Source organism: Miscanthus floridulus, chromosome 4 (genome assembly GCF_019320115.1).
Source record: "Miscanthus floridulus cultivar M001 chromosome 4, ASM1932011v1, whole genome shotgun sequence".
Lineage (NCBI taxonomy): Eukaryota > Viridiplantae > Streptophyta > Magnoliopsida > Poales > Poaceae > Miscanthus > Miscanthus floridulus.
This window is the reverse complement of record NC_089583.1, coordinates 103,975,923-103,999,142: the sequence shown is the minus strand read 5'-3', so window position 1 is coordinate 103,999,142 and position 23,220 is coordinate 103,975,923. Positions and strand designations below refer to the sequence as shown.

Genomic DNA, 23,220 nt, shown 5'->3' with positions numbered 1-23,220 from the left:
TGCATACAGGCTACCTGAAGGCAGGATACTTCCAACTATTATGCATCAGCTAAAGGCAAATACTTGAGGTTTGGGACACTTGAAAATTGTACCATGTTCTAATTGGAGTGCAGAGGTGTGGGACCATAGCAGGAGAGTTGAGAGGCATGTTGTCAAGTTACACCAAAGGACCTATACTTGTCTTGAATGGCAGCACACTGGTAAGCCATGTCAACATGTATTGCCCTATGTAACCCACCAACGGGGAGTTGACCTTGAACAGTTTGTGCATGACTATTACTCGGTGAATAGATTCAGGGCTACTTATGGTAGAGAGATTGAACCGATGACAGACAAAACACAATGGCCACAAGTTGGCCTACCATTTTTTAGTTGGTGCACCTCTTGCTAAATTACCTGTTGGAAGACGAAGAAAACTAAGAAGGAAAGGATGGATGGAAGGTGGCCACAAGAAGAAAGGTTCCAAAGATGGTGAATGTACCAACGAGGGTGAAGGTGAGAAGGGATGTGACAACGATAATGCTCCAACAAATGAAAAAGAAAAGAAGATGATCAGAGGACCTATGACTTGCAAAAAATGTGAACAAAAAGGTCACAGGCAAGCTAGTGCCAAGTGCCCACTCAATGGGACAACAAAAAAGCGGTAACTACTGATTTTTATTATTAAGAAATTTGAATAAAAATGTCAATAGTAATTTATTTGTTTACTTGTAGGAAGCGTAGGCAACCTAGAAAGAATGTTACAAAAGCTATGCCAGCAGAACCTAGCACCCCACGGAGGCCGACTAGAGAAGAAATCCTACGGGATAGTCTAGGAAGGATCACTAGAAGGTAAGGAAAATTAACACATTTACCGTACATTAAATATTTCCATACATCTAATTATCGTATCGTATTTTATGTGCAGCAAGCTTGCGATGTTATTAAGAGATGGCACATCTTCACAAACCGACACCACTAGTCCTGTGAGGATGTCTACCGTGGCAGCACAAAAAAAGATGACTCTAAAGAGAAAGCTACACATTGAATGAATTATTTTACTTGTGATGAGATGTAAACTCATGTTTTATTTCATATGACTTGGATCTCGTTTGGAACTAAATTATGGTTTTCTGAGATGAACTTGTTTATGCTACAATCATGGTTTTATGAGATGAGCTCATTTATTCACAAGTTGCCTGGTATTTTATTGAAGTATCAGTTGACACCTTCGATGGAGCACCCTTGAGCTTTGTGATTGCTTGAACGGTAGATTCTAATTGTTTCACCAGCACTTGCTGCTCACACACAACCAGCTCCCCTTCGACCTGCTCCCAGATAGCATCATCCCGCTTGGATTTTCCTGACCGAAATAGGAACGGCGACACCCCGCTGATCCTTTGCCGCCAATCGCCCCCTCGGCCACCCACTTTTGCTAATAGCACCGCCGACGCCACACCGGAGCTAGAAAGACACCGCCGTGCCGACCAGAGATACCACGTGGCCTGAAGACGCCGCCAGAATTAGAGGGAGAATCGCTGTCTACCGCCGCCGCACACCGTCAAAAAAAATCCGCCTTGACACGCCACCGGTACCCACTCTAAGGATACCGTCTTCTGATACCACTTGTCACAATCCGTGGCCGCCGGTGAGATCAATCTGGTGACGTGAGCTATCACATGAGAAAATCGGAGGATAGGATCTCAATCGCGAGGAGGAAGAACACTTTCCTAATCCGTTCGTGTTTCTAGATATTTTCTGTTCCACTCTCATTTTTTGGCTTCTCTCTTATATAGCCACCACTTATTGTCGCCAGAACAGACCCACAAGACCTCCACCCATTATAGTCTGCTCGCTTAGGGCCTGTTCGTTTAGGCAAGGTTGACCCGGGAATCGTTCCGGCTGCTGATAGCTCATGTAAATATGGCAAACAATCCGCCCATGAATGGTTCCAGAGAGCGGTTCCGTGAGAAACAAACGGAGCCTTAGTATTTTTCTAAGGCACCACCAGTCAGCCGTAATAATGTATTCAGCCGAAATGAACAGGCTATACACGACAGCTCCGCGGCACCGACGGCCAGCTGCCCCTGCCCGCCTGCCCCGAGCCAGCGCGCCCCCACCTCAGCTCTCCAGAGCAGGGGGTCCAGCCTCCGTGGCTCTTCCTTTGGCCGGCACTCGGCGGCCACAGCCAGCCGCCCGTGGGCAGCGGCCAGGCCCAGGCGGCCAGGCGGTCAGCTCCTCTCTCTCCTATCCCCTTCGTGAGGTATTGAGCCAGTCCCCTCCCCAGTCAGCCATGATTCAGTGATTTAGTTTTCAGTGATTTCACTTTGCAATATTTCATATTATAGGGCCATATCAACCAGTTTTTCAGTGAGCCATATCAACCAGTTTGTTCACTTCAAAGAACAACAAAAGAGGGTAAAAGTCAATCTAGAGGTTTTATTCGATCATGATTTGATCAATTTGATTTGTTAGAGTCCAGCGTAGCCAAGGGTGCAGCCTATTGCTTTTATTGCTACCTCTTTAGGCCACAAAAAACTAGCAATTTTGGTAATGATGCATTCACCAAAGTAGGGTTTAGGAATTAGAAGAAGAGAAAGGATTCTTTAATGATGTAGCACTTAAAATTAAGTGTTAGTTGTTATACCTATTAGTCTATGGCTAGTATCCGTTTCTGGATCCGCCACTGAATACGGAGTAGCTCAGAAGACTCGGAAGAAGAAGTGGGGCGATGGAAGACGGCGGCGAGAGCATGGCGGCGGAGGCGGCGCTGGGGCTGAACCGGCAGCTTTTCGTCAATGAGGTCCATGGCATCATTGCCGACATTAGTGCCGAGGCCTTCGAGTACTGCCTCCAGTTACGTTCCCTCCGTATCTTTTTGTGCGTGTGTTCTGTTTAGCCGATTTCTCTCCCTTCATTCGCCGTCGACCTAGGTTTGTTAACTTGCTATTTTTTGTCACTTTTCTTCTCCAGGGCAGCGGCCGCACCAGGGGTCGTCGCGCCGCCAAGGCTGCAGAGAAGGCCACTGATCTCCAGCGGGTAAGGGACGGATTCCCGCATCATGATTCGATACTGCTCAATTCATGGGTTGGATTTGGATATGGGGATGAAATGGATAGTTGGTTGTCTGCCCTTGTTTAATTCATGTTCCTTGCTAGTTAATTCCATCCCGCTAATCATTGGGAACGTTAAACTGTGTCAAATGTTTGAGTACCATGGTGTGCGCTGATACCCTGAGACACAATAAATTTCTTCTCCACCAGATTTTAAGTGTACATGGATACTGAATGAAGTTCCAGAATATGGTTAAAACGAAACATGAAAGTTGTTCTGCACTGCACCTGAATTCATATTTCTCCCGCATGTTATCAGGTTCCCTGAATGTTCTTTATGTAGTGGTGTGGAGACCATTAGCTGATTCGCTAAGTGCTGTGCACATTTTTGCTTCTGCTTGTTTGCAGAGCTTTACCGTGAAAAAACAGAGAACTGAAATGCATGACTTCATTGTGTGCATTGGGATCTACAGTGGACTAAGCTTCCGACCATAGCATTGCACTTGATACTTGGGTGCCTCAAATGTTTTAGTCAGTTGTACTTGTGTATTGCAAGCTCCATAACATGTTTTAGTACATTTGGCAGTTAATTTGTTTAACTTATGCTGCCATTTATTATCACATCTTCTCTTCTAAAAGGCGTCTCATAACATTTATTATGCTGCAAATTCTTGTTTCGTCTTTTTTTGGACCAGCAGGACCGTTATGATAAGTAGAAGTATCTCTATGTTTTCTCTGCAGGGATTAAATGCTATTCACCATGTCGTAAAGGATCGACTGGATAAGAGAATGGCCAACTGGAAGAAATTCTACTTACGGCATTGCTTCGATGTACCCGAAGGTTTTGTGGCCGCTGAAGATGTACGTACCTTATCCTAACGTTAAAGATTTAACCCCAGCATGCTTAAGTTGCATTCATACTGTGTAAAAGTTTCATTTGTGCTCATGAAGGTTCATAATTTAGAAATCTGATTCTTCTTTATTTATGTAAACAGTAAACATTTAATTACAGATGCCCACACACTCTTTTGCAGTCATAAAAATGAAGAGGCTATGGATTCAATATTGGTTAGAGCATCTTCTAAACTGCTGGATTAGTTTTCTTGAGAAGGGGCATGGAATACTGAGTTTTGTTTAACTGAATATAATTTCTTACAGGCTTGCAAGTTTGATGTTGTTTAAACCAGTGTTTCTGGCCTTTCTGGTGAATGCATAATTGTAATACCATTATTCACACTGATCTTAATAATTACCAATCTATATGCAACATCGGTTAAGCTTGATTTTTGTTGTTGCTTGCAGTAACTAATAAACCTACGTGTCTTTTGTTAATGAATGTAGTGATGCTTTATTTCACATTTTCTTCATTCCCTCATCTCACATGTTATCGTAATGTAAATGATTCAGGATAGTTCTTGTACAAAAGAATCACACAAAGATGAGACTTCAGATTTGGATTTGGAACTTGACTCCTTAAGGAGAAAGCTTGAAAGTGTAAGCACCTTAGTTGTAATGAATCAGCTTATAATATATCTAGATTTCTGTAACAATTGCCAGTGTTTCTTACTTTTCACTAGGCTAATAAGGAGTCTCAAAATCTTGAAAGAGAGATGTTGTCATTGGAAAGGCAAACTACATACAAAAGACAACTTGATTCATCTGTCTCTGAGATACAAAAGTTGTTTGAAGACAAATCCGTGCAGGAAAATTTGGAAGGTAGGACATAGTTACACTATTTAGTAGTTGAATACAAAAAAAGGGATGCTGAGAAGGGTACATCATCTGATCTATTCTGATTAACTTTTATCAGTTCTGTCCTCTGTCCAGTATTACATGTGAAAGTTGAACATGATTATGTACTTCACCAATGCTACAGTTTTAATATTAACACCAATGCTACAATTTTAATGTTTGATGGCAAGTGATATTATTGGTTTTCCTTACAGCAAGGAGTTAAGGAATTAACTGTTTTATCAACCTGATCAGAGCTCCAAGCTGCTCAATTGTTTATCATTACTAGTTCTGGAACTTGGTGAAATGATGTTGTGTTATGACAACCTTAGGCCTTTGTGTTAAAGATTTTCTTTCATGCCTTGTTTGACAATCTGATACCATATTGCAATTCTTTAATGCTAGCGTGGGCCAATGTTTTCAAGTCGTCCAGTCGAACCTAGTCGCCATGGGACCGACTAGGACGATTAATCACGATTAATCGCGATTAATCGGATGACTTGTACAAGTCGACGGTACCCCTAATCAGTCAGCAGGGACCGATTAGGACGATTAATCGTGATTAATCGTGATTAATCGGACGACTTGAAAACATTAGCGTGGGCTCAACTTTTAAAACTAATCAGAGTTAACTTTTAGTGTTTTTAGTTTAGAAACTTATCATATGCATAGATTTGTCTTGGAAGTACTTTCATAAAAGCATAAATTTGTTAGGATGTTCAGCTATGTTCTAATAGAAAATAGTGGTCAAAATTATCTTTGGAGACTGTCATTCTCCAAAACGTTAAATATTTGCACACTGCAAACTGGAAGGAGTTTTACATCATGGGAAAAAAAACCATTGCAGTTTTCTGCTCCCATGTGTTAGCTTTAGCAAGAAAACTGGTCAAAAATTTGTGGACTCTGTCACTTCTTTTCATTTGATGTCCTTTAGGGGGTGTTTGGCAGGGCTCCTTCTAAGGGGCTCCTCCGGAGGAGCGAGTTACAGTTTGTGGCTCCTCTGTTTTTCATTGAAAAACGGCTCCTCTTATAAAACGTTTGGCATGGCTCTTTTTGAGGAGCCGGAGAGAAGCCTTGCCAAACAAACCCTTAGTCTTTTATTTCATGTAACCTCAATATTGTTATGGAACATGTGACATAAATAAAAAAGTTCATATGGAGCCTTAATCTAGATAAAGCTTCTACCCATTTATCAATTCTACCTACAGTTAATCTAGTTACCTGATCAGAAAGTATGCCTAATCAACTGTACTTCACCTGTAGGTCTTGTGAAGGCAATACCGGTATTGCAGCAGAAAATAATAGATATGAACAAGAAAAGGACTGTGACCACGTGTTGGTAGATCAACAGGTTTGGAACACAAACAATTTGACAGACAACAAGCGACAAACACTAGATAAGAGTACTGCCACGCTCCCTGCTTTTTCTCCAGTTCTCCCGTGTATAATTGTTACGCCATGTATTTAGACCTTGTTTAAATCCAAAATGTAAAGTATCCAAAATGTAAAGTTTTGGGGTGTCATATCAGGTATCACATGTGGTATTGCATGGGTGTTCGGATACTAATAAAAAACAAATTACAGAAAATCCGTCAGTAAACCGCGAGGCGAATTTATTAAGCCTAATTAATCCATCATTAGCACATGTGTTACTGTACCACCACATTGTCAAATCATGGACTAATTAGGCTTAAAAGATTCGTCTCACAAATTAGTCGCAAACTGTACAATTAATTATTTTTTAGTCTATATTTAATACTTCACGCATGTGTCTAAACATTCGATAAGATAAGGTGTAAACTTTTAAGGAGGAACTAAACCAGGCCTAACTTGTCTAGCAGGATTTACTGCATGCGCTGAAGACATTCAAGAGGCCGTCAATATCGTACAGAACAAGTGTCGTGGGGCTGTCATTACTCCCACAGGGAGAGCAGGACCAGGGCCGCAGACAGCTAGATGGCGCCAGCAGCAGCAACACTCCAGGGATCAGCAAGAAGGCAAGAGTTAAGAGGATTAAAGAGGGCAAGAATTAAGGGATTTAGGGAGTTTGTTTCCTTTTGTTTAGTAGGCGTTTACCAGTCCTCATTTGGGATCAAGCAATGACAACCAATTTCCTAATCTCCCACCTCTCTCAATCTCACCTCCCTCATGATTGGGCGCTCAGGGGATAAACCCCATGCCATTCCTGATCTAGGCTACGAGCCTCGTAGACGTGGTCCTGCTACCTTGTGCGCCAACGCCCTTGACAACAAGTAGCTTGTTGCTCTTTTCCTGATTCATGTGGCTTACCCATAGTGCCTGCAGCTTGCTTGCTTGGATAAAGCAGTGTTTTCCCCAGTGTTGTTATTGATACCAGATGTTCTTTGGGTTATTCAATTCAAGAATGACTGGGCATCGTATTGGTCATCTGGCACAGGGAAATGCTATATGTAATTGCCTCTAGAGCATACTAGATTGAAAATGTGATCCTTCCTGCAGCTACTTGTCTACCTGTGGTCGGGAGATTGTGTGAAGTGCTTCGGTCATCATAGTTCTTTTAGCATATAGTATGTGGTATATAACCTGTCCTGGACATGAAAAGTGAACATTAAGCAGCTGCTCCATAGATCTGAGGAGTTCCCTGCCGTTTTGTTCTTCAAGTAAAGATCTAGAGAATTACAATTATGTTATACGCTTTATTTAATGCTATAATAAAGATTTTTTGGTGGGGAGTCTCCCATGATTTCGTCCCCTCCCGAGCAAACCTCCACCGTCCGCACATTGAGCAGATAGGGACCTGCGGCTTGTGCGGCAGAGAAGAGGAGTCCACATACCATGTCTTGACACAATGTACGTTTGCCATCAGGTTTTGGGAAAACCTGAAACAGCTCACGGGCATCAAAATCCCTAGGCTGAACCAAGGACCTGGGATCTGCTGGACAGTGCTAACTGTAAGTCTGAAGACCGTGAGATAATCTTGTGAGGAATGTGGTCATTGTGGAACAACAGAAATGATCACCGGCATGGGAAGTCTCCAATCGAGCCAGGACTGGCAGTGGACTGGGCGCAAGAGGCCTGCCTCCATTGGCAGTCAAGCTCCGGACGGGGGAAGGAGAGTACACAGCAAGAAGTTTGGAGACCACCTGCAGTAGGCGCGGTGGTGCGCTGCACTGCGGGCAGATTCCGTGTAGCTTCTGCTCGATGGCTGAGATCAGTTGGATCGGCTCTTTTGGCGGGGAAGCGGAAGCGCTCAGGCGTTGCGGAAACGGATGCCCAGGAGCTTGTCTCGCTCTGGCAAAACAGGGGTATACACCGCCCGGAGGTTGCGACAATCTTGCAAGATGTTGAAGAGATGGCGGGCGGCATTCACCTCTTTTAATGTCATCTACACGAGGAGAACATTCATGAGTGAAGCCAAGCCAAAATCAGTGCTTTCAACGACTCCTAGCTAGTTTATAGAATCCATGGTACATAAGCTGATTTGTTGAATATGTGCGTAAATCAAAGAGATGTAGCACCTTGTTCGCTAGGCTTATAAATCGTACTTTTTCAGTCAAAGAATAGTATTTTTCTCTCACACCAAATCAGCCAACAGTATTTTTAGCCATGGCTCATCAGCCAAACGAACGGGACACTAGAAGGCAGATGACACGAATACGTGACGATTCTTTGTATTTACGCTCGTCCTTGACAGTATATGGCAGTTGGAACGTGCAATCGCGCACGGTAGCAAAGTTGAGTGTCCTAGCGTGAGTTCGCTAACACCAACTCGCGGAAAAGGTTATATATGAAAGAAATGTAGTTGGGAACTTGATACTGAACACAGCTTGGACACAAACAACTGAAAATTGAAGTTGACATTAAAACACTAATGTCGAAACATGTTATTATGAATATTCCTGAACATGCTATTATGAATATATATGCCTACACTGAATATATACTGCACAATGCCTAAACAAGTAAACATGTTATATATATTAGGAAGAACTAAGCAGAGACCTGCCAAGAGCCAGATCTACGGCTGGAACTGGAATGAAGGAGCCAAAGGCAGGAAGGCACAATGCTGCGATCACCGCGTCAATGGCAGAGCATCCATCAGTGTACAGCTGCCGTCTCTACGGACTACGGGTCTGCAGAGCCATTCTCGCCGCCGCCGCCGCCGTTGTCTCCGGTGTGCTTCGTGAGCAGGAAACTGTTTAATCATCACCGCCGATGAATGTGGCCGGCGATCGACGATACGATCCCACTCCCAAGCATTTACGACCGCCTACCTGCCCAGCCGCTGCATGGACCATGCAGCATGAATGCATGATGATCCTGAAGATCTCTGAGCCCTCGATCAAGCTTCCCTGTGCATGTCCATGTGCACGGAGTCATTCAATCTGACCAGTTGACGGGCACCATTTCTCTCGGCCGTCCAATCAAGCTACTAGCCTACTACTTCCCGGATCGTGTTAAATACTTGTATTTCCGAAAAAGGTCCAGAGGAGAACCGAAGAAAGCATTAAAATTTAAAAAGCAGAGAAACTCAGGCCTTGTTTAGATCATCTCCAAATTCCAAGTTTTTTCACTCTCTCTCCATTACATCAATTTTTAGCCGCTTGCATGGAGCATTAAATGTAGGTAAAAAAAATAACTAATTACACAGTTTAGTTCAAAATCACGAGATGAATCTTTTGAGCTTAGTTGGTCCACGATTGGACAATATTTACCAAATAAGACGAAAGTGTTACTATTCATCAGGTTGAAATTTTTTACCATCTAAACATGGCCTCAGAAAATTGCAGGGAGCGTAGAAAGACCATCATGCTGCTCATGCACACACAGTGGGAGATCCTCTTGAGCTCTGAAGTCCGAAGACTGAAGTTCAAACAAGCTGGAAGCCTGGAATACATACATGAAAAAAAAAATCACTAGGATAGGACTGTTATTACAAACACTTGGACACCGACAATAATGTCAACTTGTAAAGCTCTTTTGAGCAAAGACTAGGTACACAACAAACACATGAGAGGAGTGAAATTAACGGAAATTTGACCACAGCACCAGAGAGTAATTCATAACTACTCCAGCGCAGGACGTGAACATACACAGGTTTGGTTTGGAAGGAGAGCATCGCGCGTCCATTACGCGTGCATTGCTGCATGCACACCTTTTTCTTTAAACTATCGACGTCGACGGAGATCTCTCAATCAACGCCCACCGCCGCCAGCACCCGCACCCGCACCGGCGCCGCCCCCTGCCCCTGCACCCAACCCGACTCCGACGCCGACGCCAATGCCGATGCCGAGGCCGCCACCACCGCCTCCGCCAAGACCAACGCCGTGTCCAAGGCCGCCGCCGTGCCCGAGGCCTCCTCCGGCGCCGTCTCCACCACCGAGGCCACCTCCGCCTCCGCCACCAAGACCGCCGCCTCCGCCGAGACCACCGCCATGACCGAGTCCGCCGCCTGCTCCGCCACCGAACCCGCCGCCGGCGCCACCGCCCATCCCACCGCCTCCACCACCGCCCATGCCGCCGCCGCCTCCTCCTCCAACGCCACCGCCCGCTCCGCCGCCGAATCCTCCTCCGGCACCACCGCCTAGCCCACCGCCGCCACCACCGCCCATGCCTCCACCGCCACCACCACCAAGGCCGCCACCTCCGCCAGCCCCACCTCCCATACCACCACCGGCTCCAAAGCCTCCACCTTTACCTCCTCCAAGCCCTCCACCTCCACCGCCACCCATGCCGCCGCCACCCCCGCCACCAAGGCCACCACCACCGCCGGCTCCACCACCAACGCCGCCGCCCGCTCCGAAGCCTCCTCCCGCGCCTCCTCCGAGTCCACCGCCGCCACCGCCACCCATTCCACCGCCGCCTCCACCACCTAGGCCGCCACCACCACCAGCTCCGCTTCCGACGCCACCACCAGCGCCAAAGCCACCGCCTTTGCCACCGCCACCTCCGAGTCCACCGCCTCCTCCACCACCAAGCCCGCCTCCTGCACCACCTCCACCTCCGACGCCACCACCAAAGCCTCCTCCAGCACCTGCGCCACCTCCACCACCGAGGCCACCACCTCCTCCACCTCCTAGACCGCCACCTCCTCCACCACCAAGCCCACCGCCACCTCCAAGGCCGCCACCAGCTCCACCTCCACCTCCGAAGCCTCCACCGCCTCCAAGTCCGCCACCACCTCCACGGCAGCGGCCGAAGCGGCAGTCACGGCCAAACGGTCCACGTCCAAAGCGCGGATCGCGCCCGTAGCCGCCTCCCGGGCCACGATCAAAGCCGGGACCACGGCCGAATCCCCCAGGGCCGTACCTCGGATCGTCGTAGTCATCGTCGAAGCGAGCACAAACAGAGCATGTCAAGCAGAGGAAGGCTACAAGGAGGAGAGGGAGAGCGCAGGAAGGCTTCCTGGCCATCGCCATGATGGGAATGGTGGCAATCGGTGGATGTGTGTGTCCTGAGGTGGTTGCCTGATTTGAAGTGGAGAGCTCGTATGCTTATATAGGGAAGGGAGTGGAACGATCTCTCTCTAGAGGGAAGACTGAAGAGTGAAGAGTGAGGCGACGGAGTGAAGGCTACTGCTATGTCAACACTCAACAATGTTGACTATCAACTTGCCTGTGAGTTGCCGCGTTTTGGACAGGTGAGGAGGCGATGAGAGCATTGAAGTTTTGCATGCATGGTGCTGTCTACTCACTAGTAGAGAACAGACCTTTGATCCTCGGCCAAAATGGGCTCTAGTCCCGGAATTTTTTGCCCCCGGGACTAGAAATACCTTTAGTCCCGGTTGGTGGCTCCAACCGGGACTAAAGGTCCCTGCCCAACGGCTACTGCGCCAGACAGAGGTGGCAGGGACCTTTAGTCCCGGTTGGAGCCACCAACCGGGACTAAAGGTATACTTTTACTCCCGGTTTGTGGCTCCAACCGGGAGTAAAGGTCTACTCCCGGGTCGTGGCTGCGCCCGGGGTTGGAAAGTTACCTTTAGTCCCGATTGGATCTATCAACCGGGACTAAATGTTCTCCCTTTATAAATCGGCCGTCTCCTCCTTCCTCCCCGAGCCCGAGCTCAGCACATTTTGAAGCTCACTGCAGTAGTGTTCTTGCTTCCTCCCTCCCTCCATTGTTCCTCCATCCATTCTTCGATTCCTCCGTCGATTCTTCAGTTGTAAAGGTTACCAATCTCATACTCTCATTTTTTACCATTTTCTTATGCCATTTTATTCACTATATATATTTATGGTTCTTTATTGTGGTTTTTTTTTCATTTGTAAGCAATTTGAGCTCAAAATCACTTTAAGCTTGCATATTTACATGAAAGAAGGTTAAAGTATATATAAATATAAAGTTAGAAAATAGTTAGAAAATTATAGCAAATCCTTACTAGTTGAACTTGCGGACCGTGTTCAGGTCGGCGAGGATGTTCTCTGCCGAGCGGTAACGGACGTCAAGGAGGAGCTTTGATTCTACGAGGGAGAGCGATAACGGTCGTGGAAGACCGTGTTCCCTTCCTCGTAGAATCGGAGCTCTTCCTTGACCAAGTACGGTGCCGTCCGGTGGAGAAATCCTCGCCGAGCTGATCACGTAAGCAAGGTCAACTAGTACGGATGGTTATTTATTCACATGTCCCGATATCGTCGTAGTAGTCTGTCAATCACCGTACCTAAACGTAGTATATATAAATAAAAACTTAGAAAATAGTTAGAAAATTATAGAAAATCCGTACTAGTTGAACTTGCGGACCGTGTTCAGCTCGGCAAGCATGTTCTCTGTCGAGCGGTAACGGACATCAAGGAGGAGCTTTGATTCTACGAGGGAGAGCGACAACGGTCGTGGGAGACCGTGTTCCCTTCCTCATAGAATCGGAGCTCTTCCTTGACCAAGTACGGTGCTGTCCGGTGGAGAAATGCTCGCCGAGATGATCACGTAAGCAAGGTCAACTAGTACGGATGGTTATTTATTCACACGTCCCGATATCGTCGTAGTAGTCTGTTATGTGTGTACATTCCCATTCTTCTGTTAATTTGCGGAAATATCATATGAATTACTTACCTGCCGCAGTAAAAGACGAGAACACAATGACCATTAAAAATATCATTGTTTAGAGATCTAGATAATTTTATAGTTTGTTAATTTTATTTGTTTATAAAAGAAGAAATTTATAGTGTATTAAAAAATGAGTATAGAGAGTAGATGGCAACTGCTTCCGGGTCCTCGGCCTCTCATGGGTTTCCAAAGCGACTTAGGCCGGGCCTTCCTCTCATTCCATGCGGCAAGTGTCGTGATGAGATGAAGATTGTGATGGAGTACCGAGTGAAGAAGGAGGGTCCCAACAAGGATCGTATCTTCTACAAGTGTCCGGATCGCAATGTGAGTTATTTTATCGTATTTAATGATTATGGTTAGTTTATACCTATTTTCATGATGGTTGTGATTAAAGTTCTAGTTTTTTGTTTTAATTTCAGTGGGATGGCAGTGGACGATGTTCAGGCTTCTACTGGGAGGAAGAGTATGTTGAACTCGTGCAAAAATATCTTGCACAACAGGCAGATACGGCGGCTAATGAGGCAGTGATCCAGCCGAAGAAGCCCAAAGATGTTGCACAATCGGGGGATCTGTCTGTTTTAGTTGAGATTGGTCGCGAAATCCTTGTGCTCCTGAAATGTATTTTAGCTTTAGTTCTTTTAGTGGTAGTTGGGATTGTCTACATTGTAGCGATGCTTTCATAAATTTGTATCTTTTGTGGTGGCACGCATGTTGTATAAATAATTAATTATGATCTAGGTTTTAATATGATATTTATGTCATGTAATGCAGATGAGCCGTCATTGGATGTATAATGCTGATCGCCGCTCACAAGAGTTCATTGACGGCGTGCATTCTTTATTACGTGCGGCCGAGACAAACAAACGCGACGGTTTCATATGCTGCCCATGTGCCATATGTAAGAATACGGTGGAATATCCTTCTGAACTACCTCATGTGCCAGGGATGTCGGCTCCACCTCCTTCTGAACTACCTCACCATAGGTACGTGCGGATGAAAACACTACATCATTAATTTGTATTGGCTTAAATAATTAACAATCTGCTCATAATAATATGTCATTCCTTTTTTTGTAGCAGATCCTCCCCCAACCTAAATCCAATTGTTCAATCGCCAGATCATCATAGTGCTCTGTACGATGACATTGTGTTGGAAGACGAGGCTGCATCCACACCCTCTCCAAGGAGGTCTCCAACGCCACAGCCGCCACCTCCAAGGAGGTCTCCAACGCCGCTGCCAACACCTCCAAGGAGGTCTCCAACGCCGCTGCCAACACCTCCAAGGAGGTCTCCAACGCCTCCCCCGCCCCCGCCTACCAAGAAGCCTAGCAAGAGGCCAGCCCCTCAAACGAAGAATCAGTCCCCGCCTGCAAAGAAAGCCACCGTGAAACCAAGGGCTATTCCCAAAATAATATCTGAAGAGAAGGAAGAAGGAACTGATGCATATAAAAAAGACATGTCTAGATTCTATGACAAACTTAAAATGAATCAAGAAGCAAGGAGAAACCCAGAGAAACCGTACTTCTTCATAGCTCCGGATATTTTAAGAAAAAAGGTGACTTCTTACCAGCATCAACAGCGGGAATCTCGTAAGCCGTCCAAATCAACGTTATCAGACTATGACCGCACTCTCACCAAGTCAATTGAGGCGGCACAGAAAAAGAAGCGGGCAGGGAAAGGAGTTGCCCAACTCGGACAACAAGCGCACCAATCAATCCCCCCGCTAGTTGTTGGTAATGAATATGGTTCGAATTTAGGATTAATGCATCAGGCAAACATACCTCCGGATGTCGATTTGGATCACCTTGGTGAATTTCTTGATGAGACTGGTCTCGACCTTTACCAGATGTTTGGTGATGGAAACATTGAGAGTGCGGCGGAGGTTGATATTTGGAAGAAAAAATTTGTACTAGGCCAGAGTCTATACAACCCTCAAGCCTTATCTGATCTGGGGACGCAAATGTACCTGCTAAACAAGTGGTACATGCAGGCGTCTACCAGTGGAGACTTCTGCGTTGGTGTCAGAATTAGAGACGAACATTGGTTCCGTGGCGATGATGTTATGTATGTTGACTTTGCAGAATTTCATCAACTATGCCACCTTACCTCTCTGGACAAAGTTATCATTAGCTGCTATTGCCTGTAAGTAATAATTCTTTCGATCTATTATTAAACTCATCATATGTGTGCATATGCATATAAATTATCCTAACAAGTACTATATATATGCAGATTTACAATGACAGAGCTCAGAAAGGAAGGCTGCAATGAAATTGGTTTTGTTGATCCCCATATAGTATTCAAAGACCCAATTACTCCAATGACTAATTGGAAGTCTGAGTCAGAGAGTAACATCATGAACTTCTTAGTGAACCAACGCCACAAGAAGGATATACTCTTTCCCTATAACTTCAAGTGAGTGTTAATCATGTCGATCATAGCCTTAATGGCTCATATGTTGATTCTAGTTAATTAATGAGTGTTATGCGTTATATCCTATAAACACATGCAGCAATCACTGGATATTGATGGACATCGATCTGGTGAAAAGTCACTTGATAATCTATGACTCGATGAGAAAACCACAACAAGACTACCAAGATATGATAGATATTATCCAGAGGTAATTTCGGGATCTCTAGCAACTATATATACACACAAACATGATGATTAACTATATCTGATGACATGGCAAATTTTTTATTGGACAGTGTTTGGAAAACCTTTATTGAGAAGCAACACATGAAAAAATGCAAAGCGCCACTGAATGTAATTCCATTGAAAGTAAGTCCCCTGAATCGCATCATCTTTATTAATTAAACATATAGCTTTCACCGGATCACTAGATTGGATGACAAATCTTTTTCTCGTAAAGTGGTGTCTGAGGCAGGAACAGGGGAACAACTACTGTGGTTACTATGTTTGCAAGTTTATCAAGGTGCTCTCCCAAAGAACTCCTACAGAGAGACTCAAAGTACGTTAAAAATACACTATATATTCATTTAATTATTATTATTGATTGTGTTACTATGTCTTTATATATATATATGTACATATATTAATTTATTTTCCTTTAATTCAAACCTGTAGACTCGATGGTTGGAGGAAAAGGTCATACGGCAAGACCAAATCAAAGCAATTCAAGAGTCTATAGCCGGATTTTTTAATGAGCAGGTCATCGATTCCAAGGGCGAGTTCTACTTCGACCCAACACTGCCATTGAAGCCAAGCTAGAGGATGAGAAGAAACTTGTTATGTCACAACAACTATAATGCAATCTTTTGTAATATATGCACATGAAATAATATAATGTAAAATACACATATGCATGCATGCATGTAAATATATATATGATGCATGCATATATATATATATATATATATATATATATTTCTATGCTTGAATTGTGTGATTTAATACGTTCATTGTGCTTGAACCGAAACATACTATATGCGCATATAAATGTATAATTAGCAGCGTACAATACGACTTCGAAAACCTATTTTGAAAAGAAAACAAAAAAATGAAAAGAAAAGAAAAAAGAAAAAAACCTTTAGTCCCGGTTCGTATTACCAACCGGGACTAAAGGTGCCGGCCATCGTGGCATGTCAGGAGGCACCTTTAGTCCCGGTTGGTGTTACCCACCGGGACTAAAGGTCCTCCTTTAGTCCCGGTTCCTGACCCGGGACTAAAGGACCCCCCCTTTAGTCCCGGATGCTTGCTCCCGGGTGGGGAACCGGGACTAGAGGGGGTTCCCCACCGGGAGTAAAGCTCGGTTCTCTACCAGTGACTGCTCTTGGTCTATGATTGTTTGAAAGATTGCTAGGCCTCGTTTAGATTCTGTTTTTTCATTCTCTTTCTGTCACATCAAATCTTTGACACATACATGGAGTATTAAATATAAATAAAAAAATAACTAATTACACAGTTTGATTGTAAATTACGAGACGAATCTTTTAAGCCTAGTTAGACCATGATTGAACAATAATTGTCAAATACAAACGAAAGTGCTACAGTGTCAAATACTGATTCCTAACGCTCATCTAAACAAGGCCCTAGTCAAATTTTCTTCTCCATTCAGTACAGCAGGAGCAGTAGCTTAGCACAGTAGAGAGACAGACTAGTGGTTGTCGTGTTTAAGTGGAGAGTACAGCGGTAAAAGGCGATTAGACTACCTGCAGCCGGTCATGAAAGATAGCACAACCTTCCAATGCTTGGCAACCTTCTCAGGTTTATTTGTTCAGAATTCAATCGGGTACCATTGGGAAGTAGAGTACTTGGCACTACAGCATACTCCTACCAAGCATTTTGCAGCAAGCAGATCAGAGTTATCTGGTCAGTGTTCTAGACCATGATCACGTCCAAGCGTTGCGTGGCATGCACTCCTTTTCCTTTTTTTTTTGGTACGAGCAGTACACTTCTCCGAAATTTTCATGTAGCAAGAAGCATCAGCGACTGCGCGAGAATTTTTCATGAACCATCAGCCAGTTTGCGAGAAACTAAAGAAGAATTCAGTTTGGCAACACATAACGTAACTACAGACTACAGTACTTTTGGGCCGGGCCAGTACGTCATAATGTGTGCCCGGCAATAGGTCAAAAAAAAAAAACTGGTAGCATATATAGCATTGATTTCCACCAATAATCTCTCGATCCGGAGTTTGACGAGGTCGACATGCATCCACATACACGACTACACGTGAACAGTCAACGGGCGAGGCCAACTAGCCAAGCACAGATGGTTGATGGTTCGATCCACCGATACCGTGGGCGCACATGTCTGTTGCGGCTGCGTTTGCTGCATGCATGGAAACGGGAGCAGGGCAGGGCTCTCTTCTGATCTTCTCTGACCTTGGTTGGCCGCGCGCGCAATGGCATGGCACGCACGCGGCTTTGCCGGTGGCTAGCAAGATAGGAGCAGTTACTGCCGCATTGAAGGCTCTCACATCCGCCCTGCTCGTCTGTCCCTTCGACCGTTCGACGCCATTGATGTCGATGCTGAATTGTTGATGCGGTGCCGTGCCAGAGGCTGAAGCATCTGCCAACCAGGCCACAGAGAACCGACGGTCCCTCTCCAGCTTTTTGTCAACGGCGGTTGACTATTTCCATGCATCGTCCACGCTTAGGGGCTTGGCACCGAGTTAAAACAAGCACGGCCAAGCAAATTCGCGTTACATATATAAGTGTACTTTTTGATTTGGAGATGACGTGGGATGAGACATTTTGCCCTCTCATTCTTATCTTTTCTTTCCCACACTATGGTCGAAAATTGAGCGCCGCGAAACGAGTCCTCAACGTCGACTTCACAGCATAACATCGAAATACATATCACACTGATCACGCCACAGCCGAGGATTATAACCATCAAATTTGGAAAATTCCAATATATATAGGAAAGGGTAAAGAACGAATGCTTTAGATGGGTGTGCCAATGGTTGAGGAGAGCCTGGTTGAGAACTTGAGATCGATGGTGCTGACCCAGCCGCTTGGTGGAGGTGGTGGTGCCTGCCCATGTCCGTTGAACCACGTTGTTGCCGATGATGAATGAAGTCCGCGCCACTGGATGGGAGCGTGCTTGACGTTATTTTTTGTGTGCTTTTTGGTCTTTTTTTTATTTTTTTTTCACAAATACACATCTGACGGTATCCATTCAAAAAAAAATAGATCCTGACCTCGGTGTCAAGGTCCAGGGTGATAAACCTGTCTGGCTAAAGGAGGGGGCGATGTGATGTGGGTAGCATTTTTTTTCATCAAACGATATAACAGGACATGCACTGTCGAATGGGGCTTTGACCACACATCGCCAATGCTCTCTTTCGAGTATGGACTTATGGGTTTATGGCCGGCGGTGACCATCGTCAGCTGGTCACTTGAGCCTATGCCTGACCAAATAGAACTAATACAACACGTCTAGACGGCACAGTGCAGGGCTCGGCTCCTACAGCATGATCGGGTGGTGTTGCATTGCTAACCAAAATAGTAGTACGTACTACGTGTGTATGCAACGAACCGTATGTCCATGTGCAGGCATGTAAGCACGGACGCAACACACCTCATGACCTATAAGCACGTGGAAATATGACTAAGTCTAGAATTTATGACCGTGGCTAAGTCTAGTTTTTTTACCGTGGCTAAATCCAACTTGACGAGACTTGCTTTGTTGTCATCTCCTCAGAGAGTATTCAAACTCGTAGTAAGGTATCAAATTGAGTTGCTACATAAATTGGGAAGATAAAATATCGCAAACATATCAATTCATCGCCGGCAATCAGGGACTTAGAAAGATTTGGAGGGGCCAAAACAACACTGTATTTAAACTTGTGGTTACTATTTGTCCACGTTAAAGACTGATTTAGGTTTAGGTTTAAAAGCAAAGTTTGTTGTACTTAACTCAAATTATAACTTCTATTAAAGGTCAAACTTCGTATCTAGAAAAGAGACTGTTTTACCCTGGTCAAAACAACATCATGAAAAAAGAGTAAACTATTGATCCAACACATAGAAACATTTTTAGGCTAGTTCATGAATATAAACCTAGATCATTTTTTATCTTAAGTATTTCTAGATTGTTTTAAGTGATCAAACAGCAAGTCACTGTAAAAACTCTAGAGTTAGCCACATTTCTCAATATTCAAGTCATGATAAAAATACAAATTTGTTAATTTTCAGAGCTCGGCGCCGTAGCAATTGACGTCGAGCTCGGTGTCAAGATGCACAACGCCGAGCTCGTCGCCAGGATTCACGACGCCGAGCTCATGCCACGTCCGCGTCACGCATGCAGCCATGTTAACGACACGTAGAAAATAACCCTGGACCTCAGCGTTAATGACCATGACGCCGAAGCCGAGACGTACAACCTCAGCGCCAGTTGTCACGGCGCAGAAGTCAGAGTCTATTTTTGAAAGGATACCGCCGGGATGTATTTGTGAATATCCTTCCAAAAAAAACAGAGCAAAAAAATAAAAAATTTGGGCTTGACGTCGACGTTGTTGACCACCCACTCGGTGGAGGTGGCGGCGGCGCTGTCTCAAGACATAGCAGCCTCGCTAACGTCTCGTCGGATCTTTTTGAGGAGCACGTCCATGGATTCGTCCAGCGCTCCAGGCCATGGCTCCAATCTGGTAAGCTTGTCGAGGGTTTGATGCATTATCAATTGAAAACCCTCAAACTGCTTCGCGAGATCCTCCATAGTAGCCGCCATTTGCTGCTCGAGCTTGCTGTGTTTCCGTGGGGGTGCCATCACGCGAGAGACAACTCGATTCATTTTTTTTGGGGGGGGGTAGATACCAATTTGTCATTGAGTTGGGTAGCTGGGAAGAGATCTAGTCAAGGAATTGGTTGGAAGCAGATAAAGATAGAAAGAGGAAGAACAACAAAGGAAGATAGCAACGGCCAACAGGGAAATGTTTCATGTTATTCTTATTCATGTCCAATTCACAAAACACTTTCAAAAAAATTACAAAATAAACCGGCTTTTTTTTATACCAGCAAGTCAGCAACACCGTCTCACACTTACATGGGCCGAACCCCCTACTCACTACCAGGCCAAGCCCATATCCCTCCACCAACTCATCCAGCAGAAGCACTCATTCACGCTTTATTCGGTCAGCCAATGCTTCTCCTGACTCATCCATCATGACACAGCCACACAGAGGCGCTGGCCCTGCTTGAAGCTGCAGCGCCCCAAACGATAGAAGGATGATGCAGTGCATAGACGATAGCCATATACGAATCGCTGTTCGGCGTATTAGGATTAGGAGGGAGGTTATTTTCCTTTTCCTCCATATATAATATGCGCTGGGCTAGGCCTTTTATATATATATATATATATATATATATATATATATATATATATATATATATATATATATATATATATATATATATATATATATATATATATATTTATTTATTTATTTATTTATTTATTTATTTTTGCGAGGGGGCTAGGCCTAATATACAGGTGGTCAACCTGTCATATCCTGTTGACGAGCCCAACTGACATAAATCTTTCGATCTAAAAAATCATCCAATCTTGACAATTTTACTGGACTTTAGATCGATGCTTTGCTTCATGATATCCATAGTTAATTTCAGACATGTTACCATTCCAGCATTTTGCTGAATATTTCACACAGTTTTCAAATGCCAGGGAACTGAGACTTCTCTGCACTGTCTCCCGCTGAACCCGCGAGCTCACAACAAGGTCACAGAAGGTTTGTGACTCCTGCAGTAGGAACACAAAACCAAAAAATAAGTATAACAGCGGCGTATTTTTGACTAAACCCACGAGTGGTACTCTTTGTTATCTCTTTTCTGTTTTTATTATAGTCCATGGCTCTCTTTACGTTTACAACTCACATCAACAAGAACACTATTATATTTGGAAATGGCAAATTAAACTTTCAAACGAGAAAACGAGTGGGGCTGTATACGTGTGAGGTGATAATGCATGTACCGGTACCGCCAAGCATGGAGAATCTGCGGAGATTAATGGAAGCCACAGAGAACTTATTACAACTAATATTTCAGTAACAATGCCAAGGAAGGAGGGAGGGAATACAAATTATCTGTTTCTATATATTTGTACATATAATCCTTACAGCGTACCTCCATCAGCTATTTGGTTCAAACACTTGGCATAGTCCTCGCGACATTCAAGCGAGATGGGATGGGACCCAAGAACACAAGACCGGAGACGTAAATAACAATTTGCATGTGGTTAAGAACTACTCCTTCCATTCCAAATTATAAGTCGCTTTGACTTTTTTGTACATCCATGTTGCTATACATCTAGATATAATATATGTCTAGATACATAATAAGCTCTATGTACTAAAAAAATCAAAGCGACTTATAATTTGGAACGGATAGAGTAGTTTGGTGAGTGAATCACCGTTATTCCTTCACTACAAATTCAATACATCACAGTACAGCTTAAGGCTTACACACCGGAGATACCTGAATCAGTTTAGTATACACTATACTATGTGGACAGATACTACTTATTAATTCACTAGAAGCGAACAACTCTATGTTAAACACGGACTAATAAACAAAGATGGATCCTCGAGATTACATGCATGCATGCATTTGATCCACGTCATGAAACATAACATCATGCTCGCTTGCACCATCAACGACCGCCACCTCCGCCAACACCGCCTCCAAAACCAGCACCAACACTGAAGCCGCTGCCATGCCCACCGCCACCAACAAGACCTCCTCCAACACCACCTCCTATACCACCCCCCGCGCCGAAACCTCCACCGTATCCGCCACCAAGTCCTCCGCCACCGCCGAAGCCTCCTCCACCACCAAGGCCTCCACCTGCACCACTTCCTACACCTAGTCCAGAGCCAAAGCCTCCACCATGCCCACCGGCGAGGCCTCCTCCTCCACCGCCTCCAAACCCTCCACCACTGCCAAGCCCTCCATAAGTACCACTACCAACTCCAGCTCCACCACCGAAGCCACCACTGTGGCCACTGCCGAGTCCCCCTCCGCCTCCAGCTCCACCACCAAAGCCTCCTCCATGTCCTATTCCAAGGCCTCCCCCTGATCCAACGCCACCGCCGAGTCCCCCTCCACCTCCAACCCCACCACCAAAGCCTCCTCCATGTCCTATTCCAAGGCCTCCCCCTGATCCAACGCCACCCCCAATGCGTGACCTAGCACCAAACCCACTACCAAGGCCTCCTCCAAACCCTCCTCCTCCACCTAACCCACCACCCGCTCCAAAACCGCCACCATGGCCAACACCACCACCGAGCCCTCCATCGCCACTACCTCTGAAACCACCCCCAGCACCTCCGCCGAACCCTGTACCTCCTCCGAAGCCAAATCGGCAACGACGTCCGAAAATGCAGCGGCCAAACCGTGGGATGTTAAAATTAGCGCGTGCAACAGTGCTCAGCTCGGAAACAATGCCAAGGAGGAGGAGAAGGAAGATGGCAGTGTGTCTAGCGCTAGACATGGCTAAGCGCAGTATGTTGGCTGGTGGCTAGCTTGAACTCTGATGTTTCCCCATTGGCGAGCTAGGGAGCGCTATATATAGTGGAGGCATGGGCGTGTGTTCCCTGGGGGACAGGTAGGAGGTTTCAGGTTGAGCGGTGGCGTGCATGGATGTGGAGTGAGTGCATTGATGCTGGCCGGGTTCGGTGAGCAGTTGTGGTGATGGCGGGAGAGAGGGAACTTTTGAGTAACGGTGTTCAGAAGGAAGAGGTGACCGGCTTGCAAAAGTCACCTGCATGCAGCGATGAGTACGTATTTTTCTTATTGGTGTGGTTATCAAGTCAAAGTTTGAGAGAGAGAGAGAGGGAGGGAGAGAGTCTTTGCGTTCTTAACGGATTTGCTAGAATGGACAGTACGTATGCCATGGATTTTGCTCGAAAATGTGACGCACCTGAATACTTCCGCGAGTTATTGTGACGAATGAAT

At 45.2% G+C, this 23,220-nt stretch overlaps 2 protein-coding genes and 2 pseudogenes across 2 annotated transcripts; 3 read left to right on the top strand and 1 right to left on the bottom strand.

Annotated features, from left to right (window-relative positions):
• Window positions 1-325: 325 nt before the first annotated feature.
• On the top strand, window positions 326-1,031 carry LOC136548976 (uncharacterized; annotated as a pseudogene).
• A 1,679-nt stretch (window positions 1,032-2,710) lies between these two features.
• On the top strand, window positions 2,711-6,796 carry LOC136548975 (protein MIS12 homolog; annotated as a pseudogene).
• A 3,093-nt stretch (window positions 6,797-9,889) lies between these two features.
• LOC136548974 (uncharacterized) lies at window positions 9,890-10,330 on the top strand. The gene has a single exon (XM_066540315.1). It carries the CDS (start codon window positions 9,890-9,892, stop codon window positions 10,328-10,330), a length of 441 nt encoding a protein of 146 aa, XP_066396412.1.
• LOC136548973 (uncharacterized) lies at window positions 10,327-11,070 on the bottom strand. The gene is made up of 2 exons (XM_066540314.1): window positions 10,825-11,070; window positions 10,327-10,614 (listed from the first exon to the last, which is right to left on the bottom strand). Exons 1-2 carry the CDS (start codon window positions 11,068-11,070, stop codon window positions 10,327-10,329), a joined length of 534 nt encoding a protein of 177 aa, XP_066396411.1.
• Between the last annotated feature and the right edge of the window lie 12,150 nt (window positions 11,071-23,220).